Genomic DNA, 17,170 nt, shown 5'->3' on the forward strand with positions numbered 1-17,170 from the left:
TGTGGGACTGTTGTTCTATTTAAAAGAACGTTCTACGTAAGTTTGACTAGAATGAGCCTATCTCAAGGAAGGTTGCCCTAAACTTATTTACAGAATTACCAAACAAAGCAATAGACGCAAACCTTTTGAAGAATAAACACAAAATGGCCCTGCTTACCTGCCAGAGTTCTAGCAAGGCCAGCTATCTTGTCTTTGGTCAGGTGAAGCCTGGAAGCCATACAGAGAGCTTGCTGCCAGCTGCCGCAAGCCAAAAACGCCGAGAGCGCCTTCTGGTGGGCCCCACAGCGGGCGAACACAAGGCCCGCCGGCTCATACAGTTGCTCTTGCATCAGGTGCTCTCCATACGTGACACTGACCGCCTGTAACAAGACATGTAGATATGGTGAGGAAATGTGACAGGACTGTCTTTACAGTTCCAACGGAGGCTACTTCAGTCGGCACACTGGAGCATCTACCTTTTTCTACTCAAAACCTTACTGAAGATGTACAATTTATTCCCTCAACATATACTGAGTACCTACATATGCATGATTCTAGATGTTGGGAATAACAGTGAGACATACCCAGACATATAAAATAAATAAACAACTAACTAAATATTAAAACAACAACAACAACAGTACATTTAAGCCTTTGTACTACATAGAATGGACTTAACTAACACAGCACGGCCACTCTTGGTTGTCAAAACACCTGGGAAGGGGGACCCTCAGGTGAGGAACTGCCTCCATCAGAGTGCCAGGGGCTATGTCTGTGGGGCGTTTTCTTGATTTCTAACAGATGTGGAAAGAACCAGCTCACTATGAGCAGTGTCTGCACTGGGCATGGCAGCATGTGCTGTGTAAGTCGGAGGCTGAACCAGAGCCACCGAGCATACCAGCCAGCAGCATTCCTCTGTGGTTTCTGCCAGGGTCCAACCACAGCATGGAAAGTAAACGAGGAGAGCATGCATGCACCCCACAGAGAGATGGACATGGTGATGACAGCGGCATGGCCGAGCAGAACAGTGAGGAATGGAAGGCCCCTGGTGGTCACAAAGCCTGCTCTCAGCAGCCCAGGCACGCCACTCTGCAACTCTGACACTTCTGCACGTTGTGGCCCCATCTGTACACTGGGCACAACACCCTATCAGGTGATAAGGATGACCATGTAACACATTTAACTTAGAAGCAAAGTACCTGGTACATTAGAAAACCTAAAGAGATGTTTATATAAACAAACAAAGATCCCAAACTCGTAGAATACTGTTACCCTTGCTAACTTTTCCTAACAAGTTCAAGAGGAGACTGACTGGATGTAGGACAAACCTTGAAGCCAAGGACAATGTTTGGACTCAACATGTCCTCACTTTCCAACAAATTCCCAAAGTAAAACCAGAGGACCTCATTTCACATTTCACCCATCACATACCTGGTACTGCAGTGATTCTGGGTGATATAACTTCAGAGCTTCCTTATACAAGTTTTTATCTTTTATCAAATTTAAGCATTCTGTGAAATGCTCAGGTCCTGTAAAAATAAGATTTACACAAATGCAGGTAAAACACTCTGGAAGTATAACAGCTTTCGCTTACGCCTATGTTTCCTAAGCAACATTAATGTGGAAGTTTTTGTATGTGTGCTCATGTGTGAGCATGCACGTAGAGGCCAGAGGACAACCTGAGGTGTTGTTCCTCATGTCCTCCTCAGCTGACAGTCCTCAGAAGGCACTGTCCACCTTGTTTTTTGAGACAGGGTCTCTCATTGTCCAGAGCTTGTCAGGTAAGCTAGGCTCGTTGGCCAATGAGACCCTGGCATCCTCCTGTCCACCTTCCTAGAGCTGAGATTAAACCAGGCCTTTTCCTGTGGGCTTTATGGAATGAACCCAGGTCCTCCTGCTTACAAAGCAAGCACCTTACTGACTGAGACATCACTCCAGCTTCCTCCCAACCATGAGCCTTTACAGTCTCTACAACTTAATCTAAAGAACAGCCTCAAATCTCAACTTGGGGTGAGCAACACTCTGAATTCTGAGGTAAAAGGAGATCTAGTTGGATAGGGTTGCTCTAGGAAATCTCGCTACACTCTTTGCTCAATATTTCCTCATGCTCCTCTACAGGAACACCTGGTAGCTGATTAAATGCTCCCCTCAGGCCTCAGTCCCATCCAGCTGAATCATAATCTCTGTGGAAGTAGATGAATGTACACTTAACAAGCACCACAGGTGTCCTCAGTGACAAGTCACATCTGTTCCAGCACAGGATAGGGGCGGTGAGGAGGAGCTCACAAGGTGCTGTTGTGGTTCTGCAAACCACTCACTATAGGCAAGCAGGGGTCTGTTTCCATTCCATATTGACAAACACTATGAAATGGGATTATCCACGAGTTCTGAGTGAGGCACTGAAATAAATTTAGGAAGTGCTCAATCCTACCCCAGAAAGAGCCTGTTCATCAAGAGAGACCTGCTTTACCCTCAACCTTTCAGGGCACAAGACAAAAATAAGGTGAACAGGCAATAATCAAGTTTTCCGGAGTGGAAACTGAAACCCATCTGTCCAGGATAACCTTGTATCTTATAGCTTGCCTAGTTCTAAAGAAGCCTTGAAGCAGTAATAAACACTATCCCCCATACTTACCACAATTGCTGAGGTGCCCAATGGCCTTTTCGTATCGTTTCAAGTACTTGTCTATGGTGAACCTCTGGTAATTAATTTCCATTTTCTTAAGTGCATTAAGAAACGGAAGATATTCCTTAGGATCCTAGAAAAAGAGTTACCTGTGATAGTTATGTAAGACAATAAACATAGAAGAACATAATTCTAAATGTTTATTACACTTATGTATCAATTATATATCATATATCAAATCAAATCAAATTTTGGGAAAAATGCTTTCATATTTGAGAGTTACTAGTTTAAATTTGGAATAGTAATCATGAAATCTCAACTCCTTCATGGGCTGATAAGGAAACAAGCCTGTAATCTGGAAGACAGTCAAGAATGACTCTAAGTCCCTCCTAAAGAGCCAGGCCTGGCTCTCAAGGCTTTCTGTGACATGGCATACATGCAAATTATGAAGAGCACACATCAAAACAAAGGTAAAATGTACTGAGTTGGATGCAAATCTATGAGGGCCTAAGACGTCCTGCTCTGTACCATGCCTAATAAGCTGATTTTTCTTCCTAAAGAGCAGCTTCCTGGCTAGGGACACAGGCTAGTGCAAGCAGAAGGACCTTGAGTCAGATCCTCAGAACCCACCCACATAAAAAGCCGGGCCTGGTGGCATGAGCCTGTTATTCTGGCACTAGGGAAGGACACAGATCCCTGAGGCCTACTGGCCAGTCAGCCAACCTACTCTATTTAGTGAGTTCCAGGTCAATGAGAGATCCTGTCTCAAAAAAAAGTGTATGCACATAGAAATATACAGAGAATGGGGCTTAGGAACACTAGCTGTGGTGTTGTGGAATATTAGTTTAAGATGTGTTTGACTATTACACAGAGTAATGGTGAGCTTAGTCAATCTTGTTAAAGTTGATCTTAATATATGGCATATAAAACTTACTCAGATTTTTTTTTTTTTAACAAGAAAGTGGTTTTATTCTACTATTCAGTTCCAGACAGCTCACAAATACACTGCCTCTGACCATACATGGAGTGTATGCAGATATACTGATAACGTCAGCTAAGGAAGCAGCTGACACTCACAACACAGGTGGGGAGGTGACGACCTCTGAGGTTTCCCTACATGAACTATTCTGTTAATGTCACTTACAGAATCGCAGACTACATGTGTGGGCAGAAAGGCAGCTGAGTGCATCTCCTGACACTAAAGTGTAACAAACAGCAAACAGCCAACATTTACATGATTCACACCAAAATGATGACACCCAAAAACATGTTCCTTTTAAAGGACAGATTTATCAATAAAATAGTATCTTTCTTTAATATTCTGCCTGATGCTTCATATGCTGTGGAGAAGTTAAATGTGAGTCTAGTCATCAATCTCAGGGAGGGGCCTTTCCCATTAGCTTTTATTAATAAAAGAGTCACAATTAGGTCATAAATAAACAGGCAAATTATTAACCCCATGGACTGAGGTTTAAGAGGAACACTTGTTAAAACTCAGTTGGATGCACAGCCAAGTTCCACAGCACCCACACAACTGCTCCCTGCTCTCACCTGTGTCCTGCCCACCCGAAAAAGAGGCAGGCTGCTAGAGATGGTAGATGCAATGAACTCTACACAGGAGCTTATCTTTCCATGAAGGGGGGAGAAGACTCAACAAAAGGGCAGACTAGCACAGAGCCTAAGAAAGGCATCTGAAACCAGGGTGACTGTGTGCTATAACACAGTCTCCTGACAATGGAGAGGGGCAAAGCCTGCCCTGGGCTTGCACTTGTGCCTGTGGTCTGTTTCCCTAAGGATCACGAATCTACAGAACTCCACCTTACTCAGAAATTTAAGTTGACAGAAAGTATCTAATTCTTGTTTGACAATTATGCTTAGAGCTTTCATTTGTTTATGCTGTGGAATATGTTTAATGATGCAAAGATGTGCTGCATTCTTTTATGTTGCATTTGTTTAACTCTGTAAAGCTGTGTTTCACTGCCTGTCTAAAACACCTGATTGGTCAAATAAAGAGCTGAATGGCCAATAGTAGGCAAGAGAAACAGGCAGGACTGGCATACAGAGAGAATGAGTAAGAGGAAAAATCTCTGGAAGAGAACAAGGAGCGAGAAAAGGGTAAGAGGACACCAGGTGCCAGCCACACAGCCAGCAATGGAGTAAGAAGGAAAGAAAGACATATAGAATAAAAAAAGGCAAAAAGCCCAGAGGCAAAATGTAATGAAAGAGAAACTGGATAATTTAAACAAGCCAGGCTAAGGTTGGGCATTTATTTAAAAAAAAAAAAAAAAAAAAAAAAAAAGGCCTATGTGTGTGATTTATTGGGGAGCTTGGTGGCAGGCCCTCAAAGAATTAAAAAACAAAAAAACTACACTGTGGAGACCCAAATTTGTATCCACTCATAGAGTTAGAAAAAGAATTGCTCTCTAAAGAGCAGGGTCCTACACTAGTATGATTATATAAATAAGTTTCAAAATGGTATAAAAAGTACAAACTCCACATACCTTTTGTGACTTCTCAGCTACCATGAGGACTAAATCAAAGTCATAGGTCCCCAGAGAATGATCATATAATTCATTGACATCTACCAGGAGTAGTAGGTACTTCAAGGCCTCCTCTGTACTCACAGACTCAGCAACAGAGGGATCATTTCCTGTTGGTGGTTAAGAAAACACAGGCTGGAGGTGGAGCTCAGTCAGTCAAGGGATCTAGCACACACGAAGCCCTGGGTTTGATCCCCAGGCATCTAGAACCAGGTGTGCTCCTGTTATCTCAGTACTCAGGTGCAGGAAGAGGAGCAGAAACTCAAGGTCATCTGTAGCTGCATGGTGAGTTTGAGGCCAGAATGGGCTACATGAGACCTTGCACATATATGAACAAAAGAAAGAACAACAGAACAGAGTCATTCGGGAGAAACTCTCCTGGCCCAGCAACCAAGTACTGAGATTTTCTGACAGACTGGGAGACAAGATAAACATATGCTTTCGACTCATTCATAAATGCTTTACACCCAAAATCTTTACATTTGAAAATGGTGACCAAAAAGTCAAATGCTAATTCTGTGGCATGCAATGACACAGCAATGGTCACCTGCAGAACAATGACTGTCAAGGCCAAGTCAAACAAGTGTCTGTGTGCAGGTCTCTACCTTGAAGTTCGTGTACCTTCTGCAGCACAATTTCCAGTTCTGGGGGCGTTTTCTTCACATGAGATGTGAGTATCGACAGGCAGTACCTGAGGTAGTAAGTGAAACACCAGAATGACAGGAAGAATAAACTAGACAAAGCCATCTCCACATCCAGTTATTCCAAAGATGCCATCAATAAAATAGTACCCACTTGTGAGGATTGATCTTCTCCATGGCTACTCTCATAGCATCACAAATAAGGTCAACTTTCTTCCTATCAGGATCCCTGGACGTCTGGACACCCTTGGAAACCGGTAGAGGGTACATAGTCTTTGTGACATCTTCTTCCCTAAGAACCAAAGGTATGAATAGGTCATTTACCAAACAGTCTGGTGATCCAACTACTAACATATACCAGGCAGGCTTGTGAGACAATAAAGAAAAAGGACCTGGAAAGTATTCAAGTAGTGAGAAATCAAACATATCCACAAAAGGCTTACTCAATAATGTTCATAATTTTGCTCACATTAACCTAAAGCAGGGTACAACCAAGGTGTCCAGGTAACCATAAGCAATTAAAAATGAATGAACTAGTGATGCATGCAAAAACATGGCTGAGCTCAACTCTGAAAGTGAAAACAGCTGTAATCACACCACAGTAAAAACTTTCTGGCTACATTATGTAGTTAAACAGACAAGGCTGACCTGTGCTGAAACACAGTAACAGCCCAAGAGCTGAGGCACAAGGACGAATGGAGAATAGATGTGTTGGATTAAATGATATGTAAGCATGTGCTGAAACTCACTGGATGGAATACTAGACATTCTGCAGCAGTTAACTACCCCACACTAAGAGTATGTTCTGGCTAACGTGACCCAAGGTGAAGTAAATGGAGTGCTGTCTTCAACTTCCTTTGCCATCTATGTAAATCAAGAAAAGTGTGGGTGGGTCATGGACAGCAATAAAGGCACAAAGAGCACAACAGCAGGAACTACAGAACCTGGGTGGTATCACTAGACGTTTCCAACAGTCAACGTCTTCCTAGCTTAGAAAGTTTCATTAAGAAGTTGGTGGGAAATATCATCACTGAGAAAGGATCATATTTGAAGCCAATCTCATGAGAAGAATAATTTTACAGCAAACCTAAGAAACCAGCCAAATAACAATTCAGGACGAGAGCTCTAAAATCAGTTTTAAAACTGCTGTTGCTAAAGGTCTAGAGCAAAAACCCTACTGGGCCCCCACTGTTACAATGACTTATTATATGAAGAAGACTTCCGCTCTTCAGCTACTTGGGTTTGATTTCTTTACCAAGAGACAATACTTAGAATATGATACTCATGTGTTATCAAAATACTTACTTTAGTTCTGTGAAAAACAAGTTAATATGATTTACAGAATCTATCTGCTTTACGAAGGTTTCCACATTTTCAAGAAATACCTATCAAACAACAAAATGTACAAGCACTTTAGTTCAGATCATCTTCACTCAAGAATAAACTTAGAGGACAAGTCAGATGCACACACTACCTTAGGGTTATGATCATAAATCAGATTCAGGTTAATTCTCAGTTTTCTCATGCATTCAAATGCTTCCTTAAACTTAAGTCTGCAAAAACAGAGAAAACAGATAAAAAGCATATTTCATGAGAAACTAAGTTCCCTGGCCTGGTGTATTTTCATTACAACACAGACCGGCTATAATATGATTACAGCCAATATAATAAACAAGTTCTCCTGATTTTCAGTCTGAAATTACAGAAGGAAAACCATAACAGGTGGCACATTATTTTCCTTTTCAAATGTACACTTTAGTTACCACAGGAGCCTGGACTATATGTCTTTACGTGCACACAGGTACAGTCACACACAGCTTACCTGTCCAGCCACTTCCGAATCTGAGCCAAGACCAAGGCCCGATGATGAACAACTTCCAAGTTTCCCCTCGGCATCTCAAAAGAAATCAAAACATCTCTAGTCAATTGGAAACCAGTGAAGCAGCAGAATGCAGTTCTATTTAACCCGCCCTGAAGCACCACAATGCTATAATAAATATAAATATAAAATTAATAGAATCCAGTGTGCTCAATGTTTATCTTGATTTTCAAGCAACTTTCCCTTTAAACTGTATTGGTCAGAGCTTGTATCAATTGACACTCCTTCGCATAAAACCAACAGATAGCCGAGAAAAAAGGGTTAAAACAGTCTGAAGAGTGCCATAGTCTAAAATGCAGCTTGTCAGTACTCTGTGGTGGTGACTGGACCATAACAGGTCTGAAGTCTGAAGAATCGAGCTTACCTGTAGTATAAGCTTTGTGTCCTGGGGAACAACTGTGACAATCCGTGAACCCCTCTCCACTTTCCGTAGAAATTCTCTATTGGCCTCATTATTACCACACAGACCAGCCTGTAACACTAAAAATACCACTGCCTGAGACTTGAGAATGACCACAGCAAGCCACATTCCATTAACTGCCACTGAAGCTGCCCAGCATCTGAAGCTCAGTTAATGTCCAGTTCTTTGCTCTCCCACTCAGCCTCAAGATCCCTGGCCCTTCCTGTAATCTCACTTCTGGGAAGGGTCCTCTCTTTATAGAGCCCTCTCACACATTCAGACACACAGCTTCTTCAGCAATTGGAAAATACAGGGATTGGAGCAGCTGCTCTATTTCTTAGCATTACCTTCACATTATGGTACACTAGTAACAGAAAGAGTTCCTGTTTCCAAGTCAGCGAACACGAAAGCAAACTGGCCTTTTGGAATAAGGACATACTGGGGAGAGGGGAGGTAATGTAATCAAACTCAGTACTAAACCCTACACATCTCAAGGTGATGTCCAGAAGTACAGTAATGGTTGAGCAATGAGAAAGAACCATTACTAAGAGTTAGAGCATATAGCCAGTCGGGGATCTGTGTGGGAATTAGATGAGTGTTAGATGAGCCGGACAATAAAGTTTCATGAAGAATTTTTTAGAATGTGTCACTTAAGTTAGGATTTATTTGTGGAGTTTCTAGTAACTGAAACAGAATGATTTAGCAAAGATACTATGTTGAGGAGATTAGAGAGGTGGCCCAGGGGTGAAGAGTGTGCACTGCTATTTCAAAGGACCCAAGATCAGATCCTAATGCCCACACTGGGTAACTCACAATTGACTGTAATTCCAGCTTTCAGAGCATTCAATGCCTCTGGCCTCCACAGATACCTGTACCTACACATACCCATACATAGGTGCAGGTAGTCATGTTCGCACATATACAATGTTAAAAAAAAAAAAACTGTATCAAAGAAGCTAATAAGTGAGTGAGCCTAGGTCTCTGTGGTAAACAGCCAAAGTAGATAAAGAATTTAAAAGTCATCAAGACTTCAAGACACTGGAAAAAGGGAATACCTCCACTTTGTAAAGGAAAAGCTTACTTTTAAGTGAAGCATCCTTCAGGGAAAAACACTGGCAGGTATGGGAATGGGTTGTCAACAGTAAAAACTCATCACACACTGCAAATGATGTGATATTCGATGCAACCTGCAACAGGCAAAACAGGCCAAGGGAAGTTAGAGACTGTACTTGGAAAGAACACCAAGGCCAACCCAAACCAAGCCTGGATACCTCAGTGCCATTGATGAAAAAGCGACACCTGTCAGTCAGACCAAGGACACACTCCTGCAAAGAAATGAAACTCAAATGACTAGCGACTCTACTCCCAAGCACTTAAACCTATGGTCTTTACCATACAGTTCTAGTGCTCTGTGATCCCCAAGCCTCTGTAGTCAGGCCTGGGTGCAGATGGCTCAGCCAGGGCTAGTGCCACACACAGTGCACACATCACCACCCAATCAAGCAAGCCACTCTATCGACTGCGCTCATTTGAACCTGTCTCATCCCCTTCTTTGGCTCCTCCTCCAAAAGTCTATGTTGACCTCCCATCCTATTTCCATTCCTCTCCACCCTACTCCTGGGGTAGCCAGAACCACATAGAACCACATATCGACCATGAAGGAGACACATCTCTCTGATGATTAAAAATACCAGTAGTTTTACCCTTTTCAGAGAGGGTAAGAGGGTTCACTTCTAATTACTTATCAGAAAAAGTAGTGTATTTCTTTTCACTCCCATCATTTCTGTTCATCTAGGCCAAGTGAAGAGTCTTGCTGAACAGTGACTTATACTCCTGGCAGGGACAAAGTCCTGGCCTCTGCCCTGTGCCACCTCAAGTGGGAAGGACAGCATCATACCTCAAGCAGAAGACTTGAGCCAAGATGCACAATATGAGGCGGCTGTGGCCTGCAGCATCTACCTTAAACTGCCATGTACTATGCCCATCTTTCTCAACTCAAGGGGTTTCTAGAACCTTCTCCTGGGACCAGCTCCCTTTTTAGGAACCGATTTCTCCTCTGTGTCTCAGCACACTCACCACAGCAGTCTCAGAGGCTTTCTTGAACTATCATCATCATAACTATCATCCTCTAGCTATCCCCAAACACCTCACTGTTTGCTACCATCATATACTGTTCCTTGCCTTCACTCTCCTGTCAAAAGGAATGAGTCTATCTCTATCAAAAGAAGGTGTGGTAGTTTAAATGACTATGGCACGCATAGGCTCATATAGCTGAATATTTGGTTCCCAGTTGGTGGAACTGTTTGGAAAGGATCAGGAGGTGTGGCCTTACTGGAGGAATTATGCCACTGGGGGTTTGAGGTTTCCAAAGCCCAGGCAATTTTCCAGTTAGAGCTTGCACGCGCTCTCGCCCTCTCCCTCTCCCTCTCTCTGCCTTGTGGTTGTCTCAACACGTAAACTCTTAGCTACTGTTGAGCACCATGCATGCCTACCTACTGCCATACCCCCACCATGATGATCATGGATTCTGCTACCCTCTGAATATCAAGCTTCCAAATTAAATGCTTTCTTTTTCAAGTTCCCATGGTTATGGTGAAAAGTAACTAAGACAGAAATTGTTTTGTTTCATAACTACTATATCCTACAATTCATCAAATACAAATATTCTAATATTTATGAATGACAATCTGTTGAATATTATTCTTCAGAATGTATATCTTCATCATAAGGTATTTAATAAAGCTTTGAGGACTCTGTAAGATATGAAATTGGCTAATTACATATATTATCTCCCTAAATTCTCTCCTGAACGCTGAAAGACTGACTTTCCCCTTTACTATATGAAGAAGGTAGAGGTCAAGAGAGAAAGATAATTTCCTATCACTGCCCTGGGGATTCAGTGGCAATATAGTTCCAGCTGCAAGACCCATGCTTTTCTACTCAATGTCCTTGGCAATAACTATTCTTTATGGTCAGTTTTCCTGCGCTTTATTTACCTGCCCTCCAATCATGGCCATTTCCATTTGTGTGCATGGATGAGCAAATCGAACACGAAGTCCTTCAGAGCTCTTCCACGGTTCCACAGCCAGAGACGGTGATTCTGTTGTAAGGTTGGCAAATTTAGTTTACAAATAGCTCATCAGCTCTTTCTTGTGAGGCGTTGAAAGAACAGAATAAACAACATCCCCATCTCATCCCCCAAAAAGGAAACCAATACAAAACAAAACACAGCATGCAATCTGGATTTCTCTCCATTCATTAGGACACTACAAACAGGAGCAGACTAGGCCTGCCAACACTGCTCTTCAGCATGGCATCCTGGAGCAGTAGGCTCAGCCGTTGGTTTGAGGTGCAAGTCAGCAATATAGTGCTTGCCTAGTGTGCATGAAGCCCTAGGCTGGAATCTCAGCATGGCAAACAAGCAAAAGTCAACTAACAACCAAGTGAAATAAGTCAGATTCATAAAGACAAGCACCACACGTTCTGTCTATACACAGACACTAGACTTTAATCTCTATAATGCATGGAGTGTGGGTATAGGTCATAATACCATGAAGGCAATCAAAAGATGGGAAGAAGAGTCCTGGGAGGGTGGAAGAAAAGAGAGGGTAACAGAGTACAAGTGATGTAAAGGCAGGAGGGAGTTAAGGGACCACCAGGAGGAGTGGAGAAGGAGGATCAACAAAAACAATGCATGGAAATGCCATAATGACAACTATCACTTTGTATGCTAAAAATAATAACTAAAAAAAAAAAACCTGGGAATAAACAATCTCCAATAATTAAGTAGCACTGACAAGATACAAGTACATATTCTCAAGAATTATTTATTTATAAATCTGCTTTCCTAAAATTCTGATACTCACCCCAAAGGCATCTGAGCACCTGGCCATCAGCCAGCTGTACCACTGATGACTTGGTCTTGGAACTGCAACATAAACCAATGATGACCCCGTCCACCGTCACGGATGAACTAAAGCGAAAAGCAAGCAAACAAACAAACACACAAACAAACAAAACCAGGAGATAAGTATAAAAGAGGTGTAACCTTTCTTAAAAATGCAGACATTTCACTGATTTTGCCATAGTGAAAACTAACAATGACCCTTTGGGATACACTGCCCGAGTCAATGTAATACATCAACTCTTTACAAACAAAGTCCAAGACTCACAGATACAGACAGACAGACTGACACACTTCTCTAGAGCCAGCAAGCTGGCTGTCTACCCTAGAGGAACAACATTCCCACTCAGGTGGGAGCTCCTTATAATATACTGCAGTTTATTGATTTCCTTATGTATTCTTTTTTTGGTATGTTTGTTGGTTTGTTTGTTTTTGAGACAGAGTCTCACTGTGTAGCTCTGGCTGTCCTGGAACTCACTCTGTACACCAGGCTGGCCTCGAACTTACAGAGATCCTCTTGTCTCTCCCTCCAGAGGACTGGGATTAAAGGCATAAAACCTGTCTCGAAATAAATAAATAAATAATAAAATAAAGGCATGTACCACTACACTCAGCTTCCTTATGTATTTTAACATATAAACTACATCAGCTGGGCCTGGTGAGAACACCCTGTAATCTCCCAGCTACTTAGGGAGCTTAGGAAGGAGAATTGCAAGTTTCAGAGATGCCTGGGCTACAGAGTAAATTCAATGTCAGCCTGGGACATATATTGAAATCCTGTCTCAAATTTAAAAAAGTAAAGAGAACACTGAGGGGGCTATAAAGATGGCCAAGAGATTTAGAGCACTGGTTGCTCTTCTACAAAACCCAAGTTCAAGTTCAGTTCCTAGTACTCACATGGTTGCTCACAATAACCTGTAACTCAGTTCCAGGAGATCTGATGCTCTCTCTGGCATCCATGGGCACTGCCTGTACATGGTGCACAGACATTCCAAACACCCAGAAAGGTAAGCACAAACATAAAGAAGAAAAGAAGGCTGAGGACATATGCTTCCCTAGCATATTCAGAGCCTCACGTTCAACCTTCAATACCACTAAATACAAAAATAAATAAATGATGGAGAACAATACAATTTCTTAAGGAAGAAGGAACCTATAAAAACAAAGCCTATTCTATTCAAGGAGTTTATTTTTAACTAATCTTAAAAACAAAAACAAACAAACAAAAAAAAACAGAAGAGAAGAGAAGTAAACTCTAAATTAAACAGGTTCATTTCTCTACCAAGACCTTGAATTTTGTGAGGGACAAACTACCTTCCAGAGATTATGAGAAGACGGGACTAGACAATGGGACTGGGTCCTGCTTGAGCAGACAACTCAGTTGATTCCTTACACCTCAGAGGCCAGTCCTCAAGTGGATAGATAGTGCAGATAGCACATGTCAAAGAGTGTGTACAAAGAGAAAAAGTGAACTCATATGGGTACAACACACAGAAGAGTATGCTTACAGGGTGCAGCCACAGTAAACGCAGGCTGCCGACAGTTCTTAACTGACGGAGTGCCAGTCCATCTCTTAGACACTAGTATCTTATATGAACAAAAAGCAGTCTTTTGAGAAACAAAAATTAAAACAACAGAATCATAAATGACTTTTTTACTTAGATCCCTAATGTTGAAGAAGTTAGAAACTACAGAAATGCAGACATTTCTAATCCAAACTGTTGTGTTTATCAGAAAGCAGGGTTCTGCCGAATTCAGGGCAGCACATATCTACTGCAGAACATAGTCAACACGGAGATCTTCACAGGAGGCTTCTTCAAGATAGCATGAAGCTTGTGAGTTACCATCAGAATGTGATCTAACAGGTAGGCCTTTAGTTACAAACTAATGTGAAGGTTAACATGAGCACAAGGCTAAGCAGCCAGTCTTCCTCTGGAAACCTGAAGCATTCTGGGAGCTGGCCAGAAATTTTCTCAACTAACCCCCAGAGCTTGAATGACAGATTCTGCAGTTGTCAACACTGTTCTATGACACTGATGAAGTCATGAATCAAACAAGCTCAGGCCCAGGGGGTAGGAACTGACAAAGAGACGTCTAGTATAAACAAAGCCACACACAGACTAAGAGGGCCAAGTTTGCTATTACTACTTAAAAATAAATGTAGTTATGTATGTTTCTTTACTACATTGGCCCATGAGAACTGACCACTGTAATTATCTATTAAAATCAATTGTAAACTCTAATGATTACTTCATGAATAACTGGACGAATACGTGGATTAAAATACTTATGAATGTTTTGTGCTTCTGATATGCTTCTTTTTACTACTTCTTGACACAGCTTTGATCTATTGTTTTGACATGACACCAAACTACATCCAGGCCCCTTGCTATTTGTCTCTTCCTCCTCAGCCTTGCCCATGTCCACACACACAATGTGTAACTTCACTGCCGAATTTACAGACTGAATACGTCGATGACCCACAATACCTGACATTCAGCTGTCCTTGCTCCTCCTCCACCTCCGAAGGGGCCACAGTCAAACGGTGAATGACAGAATGCAGGCTGCAGTGGCTGTGGCTTATGGCCAGGAAAACATCTTCTTCGATCCAGGTGAGAAGGCTCAGTCGCAGTGGGTTTACCTCCTCATCTTCATTGTGCTCAAACTGAATTCTGTTTCAAATATTCAAGAATAAACACAGTAAGAATAAAGCTTTAACTCACTGAACTTTAAAACCGTTCCTTATAAAGGAAAAATACAGCCAACTCCTTATAGCTGGACTTAGAAGTTATAAAAAGAAGACACAAAGGTAGGAGGACTACATTTGGGAGGGAACGGCAAGGCAAGAGTTGGAGGGAAATCTCCATTTGATAGATATGCTCTCCAAAATAATGTTTGTCTGGCTTAAGAATGTAGGATTTATTTGAAATACACTTCCTCATATCCTAAGATCTCTATATTTGAAGAGTATCATTTTGAAATTGGCTATGTAAGAAAATTCCCCACCTTTGTGCCTAAGCTACTGAATCACAGGGCCCTCCCCAGTCAACAAAGACCGTATACCAGCAGGTACCTGCCTCAGAAGACAGGGCCCTTCCCTAAGGAAGTGCCTCACATCCGAACAACTAGTAAACTGGCACAGCTTCCTTGCTTCTAACACTTTGCTGATCTGGGCACTGTTTTGTCACCTCTCAAAGGAGAATTCCCGGCCTCTGGGTCCAGTGGCAAGTCAGCAGTAGCTACTTAAGAAGCTGGTCTATAGCACGCTCTGCCTCCTATGAGTCACATAACTGCACGTGAGGATTGCAAAGATAAATAACTAATAAACAAACCAAACGGTGAGATTATATGTATGACAAGGAACCAAGGCTGCACTACTCTATGTGTCTGTCTGTCCTATGTGTTCACGGACAGGCTAGAGGACAGCTTCAAGTGTCATCCTCAAGAATACCATCCGCCTCCTTTAAAACAGGGCTTCTCACTAGCTGTGAGCTCACCAATTAGGACGGACCTTTTAGCCAGCGAGCCCAAGGATTGCCATCGTCCCACCTCCCCAGAACTAGGATTACATGCACATACCACCAAGCCTGGCATTTTTATGTCGTTTCTGGGATCAAACTCAGGTCCTCAAGCTTTCCAGCCAAACACTTTGCTGGCTAAGCTATCTCCCCAGTCCCAGGGAATTGTCTGAAAATAAGTTTATGATTACCAGTAAACGTTTGATTTGTACACTATTTTATATATCTATATACCCACGGTCACATAAAACCTACTTAGTAAAAAAAGGGTCGTGAACTGAAGAAGTTCAGAAGCCCTGTTCTAAACTGCCTCACTTTTAATCTGAATTATATCTCTGACCAGTGGTTTCAAATTATATGTTAATATTTGCATCTGGAGCTGGGCAGTGGTGGCACGTGACTTTGATCCCAGCACTTGGGAGGCAGAGGCAGGCAGATGTCTGTGAGTTCAAGGCAGCATGGTTGAATCTACAAGAATGCCCTCACCTCAAAGAGGTGTGACTCTAGTTTTCTACCCACAGCTGCCATGAGGTGAGTGGGTTTCTTCCATCACATGCTACAATCATGAAGCCTGGGCCAAAGCCATGAGGCCGACAGGCTGTTAAAACCCCAAACCTTGGGAGTGAGAGTAAACCTTTCCTCCTTAAGCTGCTAGATGCCTGGCACTTACTGCAGTAACTGGAGAGCTGCCTAACAGTGTACAATGACGGAATACGAGGCCTTTAAAAGCTTATCAGCATTCCATACACAGGCAGCAAAGCATGCACTTCCTTGAAAATTAGGAATGTACTGAACACACGACTCATACCCAAAACCCCTCCCTAGTGTCTCTTACTTGTACTTGCTTCTATTAATCCTGTACCGGGTGTCCCTGGTAATTAGAACGGGAACACTCCGAACTGAACAGAATCAAGCCCTGGCTTCTGCAGTCAGCAGGTCCATGATCCTGGGTAACTGTTCTCTTATTTGTTGGTGCTCTGTTGGTCCCCTGTAGCCAGTACTCAGGATTTGCCTTCCATACCCTTCTGCAAACGCCTCCAGTGGGCCCAAGGCACTTAATTACACCCACTCATCTGTACTGCTGTTTCAAAAGTGTGCTCTGATTTCAACCTGAGAGTCTAAAATGACAACGTCCAGAAATCCTGAATCTGAAATAAGACCAAGACAGAAGGTGAATCGGGTCACCCACACACTAGCGCCATGTATATGCCCATTATGTGAGGGATGCAGCTGTGCCTTGGTGTCTGTTCCTCCGTCTTCCTGTGGGAGTCCCCAGAGAACAAAGCAGCTGTGGGAAGAAGAGTGTCCTTGCCACCGGAATAGATGGCACACAGTAAAACTAAGTGACTGGCTTCCCTCACCAGGCTCACTCAGCAGGTGTACCTCCTTCACCTGCCCCAGGACACAGGCTGGATGAATTCAGGACAGAATGATACCTAATTCCACTCCCAGAGATGCAAAATACTTAGGAACCTACGTGTATCTCTTTTCCAGATGAGGTGTTCTAAGGGGAACTTTAAATCCATTTCCACCCACGGCTCCCAGTTTCACTGTGGGATCCATGTTTGGCTGATCACCTAGAAAACAAAAATACAAACAACATTGCACACTATTTCTCCGAAGACCAAGAATGTAGGGTCTTAGGACTAGTAGGTTCTAGAAGATAAATGAAGCAATCTAAGC

General features: G+C 42.5%; 1 protein-coding gene across 4 annotated transcripts in view; it reads right to left on the reverse strand.

Annotated features, from left to right (window-relative positions):
• Elp1 (elongator complex protein 1) overlaps positions 1 to 17,170 on the reverse strand; it is a 63,446-nt gene that overhangs the window by 23,753 nt on the left and 22,523 nt on the right. For all 4 annotated transcript variants that reach the window (XM_036178146.1, XM_036178149.1, XM_036178147.1 and 1 more), the window contains exons 13-28: positions 16,965 to 17,064; positions 14,459 to 14,641; positions 11,932 to 12,038; positions 11,062 to 11,165; positions 9,337 to 9,390; positions 9,147 to 9,252; positions 8,030 to 8,145; positions 7,609 to 7,682; positions 7,261 to 7,339; positions 7,092 to 7,171; positions 5,941 to 6,078; positions 5,751 to 5,836; positions 5,107 to 5,255; positions 2,615 to 2,738; positions 1,411 to 1,508; positions 158 to 359 (exon numbers count right to left, since the gene is read on the reverse strand). In XM_036178146.1, coding sequence (XP_036034039.1) covers positions 158 to 359; positions 1,411 to 1,508; positions 2,615 to 2,738; positions 5,107 to 5,255; positions 5,751 to 5,836; positions 5,941 to 6,078; positions 7,092 to 7,171; positions 7,261 to 7,339; positions 7,609 to 7,682; positions 8,030 to 8,145; positions 9,147 to 9,252; positions 9,337 to 9,390; positions 11,062 to 11,165; positions 11,932 to 12,038; positions 14,459 to 14,641; positions 16,965 to 17,064 — 1,800 coding nt within the window. The remainder of the gene's footprint in view (positions 1 to 157; positions 360 to 1,410; positions 1,509 to 2,614; positions 2,739 to 5,106; positions 5,256 to 5,750; positions 5,837 to 5,940; positions 6,079 to 7,091; positions 7,172 to 7,260; positions 7,340 to 7,608; positions 7,683 to 8,029; positions 8,146 to 9,146; positions 9,253 to 9,336; positions 9,391 to 11,061; positions 11,166 to 11,931; positions 12,039 to 14,458; positions 14,642 to 16,964; positions 17,065 to 17,170) is intronic.

The sequence above is a fragment of the Onychomys torridus genome, chromosome 2 (genome assembly GCF_903995425.1).
Source record: "Onychomys torridus chromosome 2, mOncTor1.1, whole genome shotgun sequence".
NCBI lineage: Eukaryota > Metazoa > Chordata > Mammalia > Rodentia > Cricetidae > Onychomys > Onychomys torridus.